At 54.1% G+C, this 9,094-nt stretch overlaps 1 protein-coding gene across 1 annotated transcript in view; it reads right to left on the bottom strand.

The window, feature by feature from the left end:
• REN (renin) overlaps window positions 1–5,603 on the bottom strand; it is a 22,859-nt gene extending 17,256 nt beyond the window's left edge. The window contains exons 1-5 of the mRNA XM_012657859.1: window positions 5,506–5,603; window positions 3,462–3,612; window positions 2,818–2,941; window positions 2,091–2,209; window positions 930–1,126 (exon numbers count right to left, since the gene is read on the bottom strand). Coding sequence (XP_012513313.1) covers window positions 930–1,126; window positions 2,091–2,209; window positions 2,818–2,941; window positions 3,462–3,612; window positions 5,506–5,603 — 689 coding nt within the window. The remainder of the gene's footprint in view (window positions 1–929; window positions 1,127–2,090; window positions 2,210–2,817; window positions 2,942–3,461; window positions 3,613–5,505) is intronic.
• Window positions 5,604–9,094: the final 3,491 nt, after the last annotated feature.

Here is a 9,094-nt window from a genome sequence, read left to right as displayed (position 1 = left end):
TCCTCTAAAACGGCTCTTCCCTAGACCACCCCTGACTGCAGAGCCACCAATTGGTGGCCTTTTCTCAATGCCTCCTCCCTTTCCGTCACCAAACCAGAGACTCCTCTCCATTTTACCTCTGAGGTTTTTCCGGACTCTAACCCTTCCCTCCATTCTCACTGCCACTGGCCTCGTGTTCTCACCCCTATGACCTCTGGTCTCTGGCTCATACCATCTTGCTAAACCCAGCAGCTTGGAGCAGGTCCAAACCCTACTCAAGAGCTGACAATGGCTTCCTCAAGGCTGGCTGAACCGTGTGTTAACTCAGCCTAGAAGTGAGAAGCATTCCCGGTTTGCAGCACTGTGCTCGCCTGTAACACTCATCACGTTGTGGTATTTCTTGTCTTCCCTGTTAGACTGTGAGCTCTGTGAGGATAGAAGGGTAGGGACTCCGTCTTGTGCACTGTGTTCACTGCCGTGCCCCAGCGCCTAACACAGTGCTTGGCACATGGCACTTACGAACCGCTGAGTGAGCAAATAACAAACGGCGGAGCTGCGGAGTGAAGGCAGCGGCTGTCTCCGTGTGGAAGGAGCCAAGGCCTCACGGGGAGGGTCTCGGGTCACGGCAATGCCTGATTTCCCATCACCCCACCCTGCACCTGGGAATGTTTTCTGTCTGCTCTGCCCAAGACCGTAGTCACTAGCTGCTGTGGCTACTGAGCACTTGACATGTGGCTAGCGCAACTGAGTAACTGAATTTTAAATTTTAGTGAATTTCAACTAAATGCAATTTCAGCGGTGGCGTCCATATTGGCTGCTGCAGCTCTAGATGTTGACTGACAACCACCTGGTCATGCGCACGTGATTCTGGCCCAGACTCTCCTTCTGCTCGCCCAGCTCTTCCACCCCCTCTGTTCCCCCACCTTGGCCCCTGGGGGCCCAGGCCCCACCTGCTGTAGTAGACAGAGAAGACGTCCTCTTTTAGCACCCCTTGGGAGAGGATGTGGTCAAAGACAGGGGTGACCCCGCCGACGGCCTGAGCAGGGAAGCCCAGGCCCAGAACCCCATCAAACTTGGCCATTATGAAGGGTGTCAGAGGCAGTTCCGTGACCTCTCCAAATGTCTGTGTCACCGTGAGTCCGCCCACCTGTGGGAGGAAGGAGTAGAGGAGACCTAGCTGGGGTCTGGTCTGGGCTCCACACTGGGAGACCCAGGGACACACATGCTCCACGGTACAGCAATCCGGGTAAGAGTATTTCATCAACCCTGCACACACACCCTCTCTCCCAGCACATGTCTATGTCGTGGGGCCCCAAGAGAGCTGGGGTTGACCAGAAACTGGAAGGGCAGGGGCTGAGAAGGTGGCCCTGCCACACAGCAATAGAAAAGATGCTGAGCACCCCTGTCCCTCCTCCCTAGTGGCCCAGCTGTCACACCCAGCAGGACTGGGCCTCAGCTCCCACCCTCATCATGGGCTAAGGATTCCTTTGGCACAGCCAGGCTTGCCCCTCCTGCTCCTTTCTACCTGAATTCATAGGCCAGGGGTGGGGATTTCTTCTCGGGTTCCGCGTGTCCCGCCCCGACTGTGATGGAGCAGGGGCTAAGAAACTCCAGGAATGGGGAAGGGATCACACACTGGCCACATGAGAAAAGAAAACCAGGCCCTGACCCTAATCCAAAACTCAACCTCAACTTGACCTTAAGACCTATGCCTAACCCTAAAACTAATGCTAATCACAATGTCAACAATGTCCCTGACTCTGATTGAGTCTGGGTTTCAGTCTAGGATGTGGTTAAGGGCCCAGTCAGAGCTGGTGACGTCAGGCAGTTGGTGACTGCAGGCTGTGGGGCTCAGGGCAAGCCCTGCATGCAAGTCAGAGGCAAAAGCCTCCGTAAGTCACCCACCGTGAGCCAGCGGCTCAACTTTGCCCTCCACGGTTCTGCTGATTTGCGGCTGCAGCTGAACGTAACAGAGCAGGGTGTTCCTCAGCCGCCAAGGCTCTAAGGTGGGCTGGGGAGCTCCTGCCCGCAAGTGTGGGCCCTTCGGGGGCAGGAGAGGCCTGGGGACAGGAGGGGGCAGGAGTCAGATGGCCTGGGGCAGCCCTACTTACGGTTACAATGTCCTGGCTTAGAAATCCTTTGACCTTCCCTGTTCCGTAGTGGATGGTGAATTCCGTTCCATTCTCCATGTAGCTGGAGGATTCCAAGGAGTTGTAGAGGCTGTGAATCTCTGGCAGAGGGACATAGGCTCAGGTCTGTCCAAGAGTGGCCCAGGCAAGGGGCCCCGGAGGCAGGGTGCATTGTGGGTATGGTAGTGTGGCTGGAGGACTTAGCTTAGGTGCAGGGATGAGGCCCTGAGGTTGGGGGCTTGGAAAATGTGTTTCACCATCAAGGACTGTGTTTCTTGGGCCCCTCTGATGCGCCCATACCTCTGAGAATGTTGTCTCAAGTGAAGCATTTTAAAGTAATTGCTAACAACACTGAGAAGAGTCTAGGCACAGAGTAAGTGATCAGAAGATGTCGTTGACCAAGACCAGGGATGGAAGAGCCCAAGTGCCAGGGATGGGTTTGAGAATTCAGTTCTGTCTCAATCTCAGACAGACGGGCAAATGGCCTTCCGGGTGGCCAGGGAGCTCCTGGAGCTCATCTTTTTACCTTGGTGACCGTATCAGGGAAACGGGAGACACCTCCTCCCTCTCCTCTCAGGGGCAGCGGCACAGGGGCAGAGAGGAATTTGTTCCCTTGGTGGCGGGAGGGAGTTAGCTGGCTGCGGGGCAGGGCTGCCCAGGGTGGCAGGGCAGGGGGCTGGGGAGAGGTGCCGCAGGTCCAGGGTCTCACCACAAGCAGTATAGAGAGAGCCGCACTTGGTGGAGGGCACCCAGAGGTTGGCCGAACCCGTGTCAAAGACGACTTTGAAGGTCTGGGGTGGGGTCCCAATGCCGATCTCGCCGTAGTACTGGGTCTGTGGGGCAAGAAGAAAGCGGGCTGGAGGGGCTCAGGGAGCCTCGTGTCTCGGGGTCTTTCCTGGATCTGGGGGTGAGATTAGGCAGGTCCTACAGCCTCTCTGGGTTTCCATTTTCTTGCAGGCACTGGGGGAGGCTGGCACCCCAGGAAGGGGAGGCTCAGTGAGACACCCTTCCTGACCCTCGAGGGTCCACTGGTGCAGGAAGCAGTCAGGCCGTGCGGGGCCAGGTTGCAGAAACCCCCACCTGAGTCACACATCCCTTCCCACACACCGGGGACGCCTGGCTCCAGGCCTGAGCTGAGTTCCAAACCCTGCCTCTGACTGGCCCCTAAGTTTCTTCCTGCCCTTTGTGCCTCAGGCTTTCCAGCTGTAAAATGGGAACTTTCTAGGGCGCTCATGTGCTCCTCAGCTCTTCAGTCAAGCAAGCACGGAAAGAGTGGGCCTCGCAGCAAAGAAACCCCCAGGTCCATGAGAGAAAGGAGCTAGGGAGGGGCGAGGGGCCAAGCCCGGCACTCACATCCAGGTAGTTGGTGAGGACCACGGAGGAGGAGCCGTTGCCGAGGGAGAACCTGCTGGCAAACTGGCTCCATTCGCCACTCAGCCTGGCCATGTCCACACCCCGCTCCTTCAGGCTTTCCCGGATTGAGGGCATTTTCTTGAGGAAGATCCTGGCCCAGGGTGGAGGAAGAAAAAACAGAAAAGTCCTGCACTGCCCCACAATAATGGTAGAGTCCCCAAGGTTCCCCCTTTTAGTACAACTCCCCCTAACCTTAGCCCGGCCCTGGGAATCACTCTGTGCCCTAGGGCCTCTGGAGAATTTATAGGAGTCACCTCTTGTAAAGATCAGTTTAGATGAGTCGCCTGCACTGGCATTAAATACCCCTAAAGTAACCTCCTTCTGTTGTCTGATTTTGATTAGAGGAGGCCATTTGTTTGTTCATTCATTCATTCCCTAGGATGTGTCGGGCAACTGCTCTGTGCCTCTCTGTGCCAGATACTGGAGACACAAGACGAAGATTGTCACTGCCTTTCAGGACTCCAGCAGGCAGGACAGACAGGACGCAAGCACTGACATCCCCTTTGAGGAGATGGAGGCTGGGGAGCGGGGGAGGCAGTGTCACGTGCGGCCTGTAGGTGGCAGCAGATGCCCACAGCAGCCTGCAGGGGTCTCCAGGATAGGGGTGGGGCAGGGGTGTGTCCCGCCGGTGCTGATTGCACTGGGTCGGGCAGGGAGAGATGCCAGCATCTCCAGAATGCCCCGTGCTCCTGGTCCTTGGGAAGATGTGTCTCGGGCCTAAGTCCCAGTCCCCTTGGCTTCTTGTCCGGACGCCTTCCCAGCCATCACCTCTGGGAGGCAGAATTAAGAAGAGACTTAGGAAACTCAGAGTGTGCTGCACTCCTGCTGAACGCGTGCCGAACACTACACGTACCCCGTGCAAGCCTCGTGACAACTCTGCAAGCTAGCTGTCCTTGTCCCGTCTTATAGATGAGCAAATAAGGGCTCACAGGCATGGAGGTGACTCAGAAGTGATGGAGCAGGTACCCAGAGCGCAGGTCTGGCCCTGTTTCTCATGCAGGATCTCCCAGGTCCTGACATAAAGGCTGTTTGCCAAAGCCAGGAGGAAGACGTCTCTAGCTGTTGGCCAGTGTGTCACAGGACGGAAGCCCAGGTTAACTTTGCAACAGACTTTCCCAGACACATGGAGACCCCCCTCCGTCTCCGCCGCCAGTCCTCCTGCAGTACCCTCCCCTTCTCCAGTCTTAACGAATCGCCCGGCGCGGAACGGATGTCAGGGCTTTCTCCTCCCTGCTGTGGGCTGCCTGAATCCTCTCCTTTAACACCGCGGTCCCCAACCCCTGGGCCGAGGCCCACTATCAGTCTGTGGCCTGTTAGGAAACGGGCTGCACGTCTGAGCTCCTCACCACACCCCGCCACCGAGGACATCCCACCCCCCATCCCCACGCCGTGGAAAACTTGTCTTCCATGAAACCAGTCCCTGGTGCCAAGAAGGTTGGGGACCGCTGCTTTAACACTTGCAGGAATGCCCCCTGTGCTACTGATAGCGCCCGTGGGTTCTCACTGTGTGCCCGCGTGGAGCTCAGGCGGCCTACGCATTATCTCATCGAAACTTCAAAGCAGCTCTATCAAGTGGGTACTGTTATGATCCCTGTTTTTAAAATGGTAAACTGAGACTTGGAGAGGTTAAGTAACTTGCCCACGGTTCCGGACCTAGTTTGTTCTGCTAGTGAAGCAAGATTTAAACCAGGACGATCCAACTCTATAAGCCTTGCATTTAGTCATCGCTGTACCGCGCTGCGCCCCGGTAGAGTCAACCGCACCTGCACACACTCTTGTTAATTAGGTTGCGGGCTCCTCGAAGGCAAAGGGCAGGTCTTAATTGTCTCTGAGTTCCCTGCAGAGCTCTGGGCAGGCCTGTCCGGTGCCACTTATTTACTGGCCTAGTGACATTGGGCAAGACACTTCCCATTCCCATACCTCCCTGCCCAGCTGTTTGTGAGGATTGGATGCGCCCCTTCCACCCCCTGCCCAAGTTAGTTACCGTGTGAAGCCGTTGGTGTCTGTGGGGAGACCGAGGGTGCAGGAGCCCCAGAGCACCAGCAGGAGTCCCCAGCAAGGCATTCTGCTCCACCCGTCCATGCTTCCCCACAGTCTGGGGCTCTCTCTAGGATCCGCGGAAGCCTGGTGGCTCCCCGAGCCCTTCTCCTTTTATACGCTCCGTAGTGGGATGCTTGTAATTCTGCTCTGCCCTGATTTATTACCCTGGGGCAGATGGCAGGGCAGCCAGCTATAAATCCCACTCATGGGACCGACCTGAGTGGGTGAAGGGTAACCAGGTTTCTGGATGTGGAGCAGAGGGGCTGGAGGAAGGAGAGCTGTGGGAAAGCAACCCTGTGCCCAGTGACGCCAGCAGCCCTCTGTCTGGCCTGGCCCTGTGACCCCCCCGGGGCAGGCAGAGGCTGAGAAACAGCACTGCTTAGGGACAAGGTCAGGGTGGGACAGGCGTAGAACCTACGTTTCCAACCCCTGACCCCAGCCCCTGTGCCCTTGAAGCTCCATCCTCTGTGTTAACCTTGGCTTTGCCCCAGCCGGCTTCCCCAGGCTACATCCCTCTTTTCCCACCTGGAACATGGGTGAATCTTCCTGGCTTGTTCCTTGGCAGGAGAAGCAGCACCTGGTCTAATCCTCTGGAAGCAGGGAACTGGGGGTGAGGGGTGCCCATCCTCAGCTGACCTAGTAATGGTGGCGGGAAGGGCAGTCCTTAGGGTCTGGGGAGGCTTCTGCAGAAGAGAGGTAGGGCAGCTGATCTTCCAGCTCACCTTCCTCTCTCTGCTCAGCCCCGGCTCCCTCGTGGGCCCCATCTCTCTGCCTTTTACGCTTTTCCCTGTAGCTTTACAAGCAGGCTGGGGCAGCTCCCCAAACATACTCCTGGCCTGTAAATCCCAGGATGGGTGCTATCTACTCAGTCTAGGACGCCCTATCCTCGTTTCTCCCTGATTATTTTTCAGGGTCCACTCCAAATATCACCACCTCCTCCATGGAGCCGGCCCTGACTCAGCCTAGAATTGACTGCTTTCTGCTGTGGGCTCCCACAGCACAGCTGCAAGCCCTTCTCTGAGAGCACTGACCCCAACGGCCCCTGCAGCAGAGCTGTCTGTGTGCGTGTGCATCTGCTTCTGGCCCACGGTGGTCCTTAATAGCTGTTAGATGAGTGAACTAGTGAACTGCAGTGGGCAATGCCAAGAGCCCTGGGCTGGCTGTCCGGGTCTAGTCTTCACGCCACCGCGAACTTACTGGATGACGCTGGACCCCTCTCTTCCTCTCTTTGGCTCTCAGTTTCCAAATCTGTACAGTGAAGCAGGTGGCTGGTGGCCCCTCAGGTGCCTTCATGCTCAGACACTCCAGTATTCTAAGTTCTGCGCCTTCAGGGGCTGCTCTCTGCACCAGCCGAGGCAATAAAGACAATGAGAGGAGCTAGTCTCTGTGGCTAATGTGTTGGCTAATTCGTGTGTTTTGACCTCACAGATGATAAGGTCCTCCCCAGGTGACGGGCTCTAGCGCTGAATCTTCAGGCGCTGTGTTTGGAAGTGAGAGAATTATTTGAAGACAGGGGAAAACTTTTCAGATCCACTCACCGTGGGGTTGCCTGTGTTATGGTACAGAGTGCGAGAAGTGACCACCGAGAGCCCGAATGGAGCCAAATTGTGAATCTTTATTAGCAGGCCAGCGACCACCCTGGCCCTGTCAGAGCACAGGTACCGAGAATGGTGCTGAGCCGAGAAAGCAAGGAAGTTTTATACTATCTTCAGTTGGGGCTACGCGACATTAGGCACATGACGTGGAACAAAATTACATCATGCATTTGATAGCTGTGGGGTCTGGGACCAGCCTCCGACCACCTGTTCCGATTACAATCTCTAAGCAAGCAAGTTTACAGAAGCAGATAGCATCAGTTAAGTCAGAGCACATTCTTTCATAGGCTGAGTAATCACAGTAAGTTTTAACTACGTGCAACTGGGCAAGGTAATCAATCACTTACAAGTTAATTACTTCTTTTTTTTCCATTTTACAAGGTACAGATTTTCCATTAAAAGTAAAGTTACTGGTTTTTTTTATCACAAAGGCGGGTGGTGGGGGGCAACAATTGGCTAAGATTAGGCCTTAACATTCTGCACTGGCTTTCTGCAGAAATCAAATCTTTGATTCTTTGTTACAAAGACTCATCACAGATGTGGTGGTAATGAGGGCGCAGAGCTATTAATTTTACACTCTGAATCCGTTGCCGTATGTAAGACAGCAAGCAGTTTAGGATACACGGGCCAACTAGTAAAGCCAACAGGAGTAGGATCAAAGGCCCTGCCAGGGCCAACAGGAGTGTGGTCAGCCACGGGGACCAAGAGAACAGATTTTCATACCAATTATTGTTTGCTTTTCGACTCTTCTCTTTCTCGTGACCTGTTCGTACCAGGGAGAGGCTGTTCTTAATTACCCCTGAATGATTAGCATAGAAACAACACGTCTCACCCAGTGCTAGGCACAGGCCCCCTTGCTTAAGAAACAGGAGGTCTAAGCCTCTGCAATTTTGCAAAACCACTTCTGCGAGGGGTTGACTGAGCGCTCTAAGCGACTAACAGAGTTTTCCAATTCACTGAGATTAAGGTCAATTTGCTGGCTTAGAGTCTTAAAATTCTGTTTACTTGTTAATGAGCGCAGAAGTGCCTATTGCTGCTGATCCTGCAATTCCTAATCCTACGAGCAGGGGCACTAAGATAGGTATAGCTCTTTTAACGTGGAAAGCTTCTGACACCTGTAAATGTTCCCTCCCCCCATTACCGGAGTAAAAGTATACTTGTGGGACAATATGTAAGAGAATACAAAGATCAGTTTCCTGAAAAATTATAGAAGGTCTTACACAAGGAGTAATACCGATCGTGCAAGCGAACCATGTTCCCTCAGGGGCAATGAGGAGTTTTCTAAGCTCAGGATCTGAGGAATTGTCTACTCTAATAACCGAGCTGCACGAACCACCATAAGGAGATCGTGCTAGCATAAAAGTTGGGGGGCAAACACAACTTCCCCGTCCCTGTGGATCCTCTAAGGTTAATTTGGGTTTATGGCCCCATCGGCATAAATATCTTCCCTGAGCTTCTTCAGATGTTGAATTTCCTATATCCACTTCTCTGAGACCAATGGAGTGGTTGGCCCCAATTCCTACATAATAAGGAGCCTCTGGATTCAAACAGAGCCAACGGTCTTTGGTTATATCAGGACTGGTTTGGTTTATGAAGTTATAAACAGACTTTAGCAAGTTAAGTAAAGGCTGCTTATGGGGGACCGGCTCCTGGGCATAAGGGGAAATAGTCGTGATAGATAAGTCAGATGGTGCAGCTAAAGCACCAACAGATCGTGACCGTGTTGTGAGCACGGGGCCAAGGTATAAGTCACGGTTTGGTCCTATGCGGTTGGCCAACCAAGCTGGAGCAAACCTTTGTATGGTGAATTGAATTCCGGGGTCATAATACCTTCCTAAGGAAGCACATAATCTGAAACCCCAGGTTTTTCCTGATGCCCAAGCTTAGGTATGCCACTGGTGAAGTCTAAGAGTTATAGGATTACATGATCTGAGAGCA

The sequence above is a fragment of the Propithecus coquereli genome, unplaced genomic scaffold (assembly GCF_000956105.1).
Source record: "Propithecus coquereli isolate 6110/MARCELLA unplaced genomic scaffold, Pcoq_1.0 Scaffold563, whole genome shotgun sequence".
Classification (NCBI taxonomy): Eukaryota; Metazoa; Chordata; class Mammalia; order Primates; family Indriidae; genus Propithecus; species Propithecus coquereli.
This window is presented reverse-complemented; position numbering and strand designations above follow the sequence as displayed.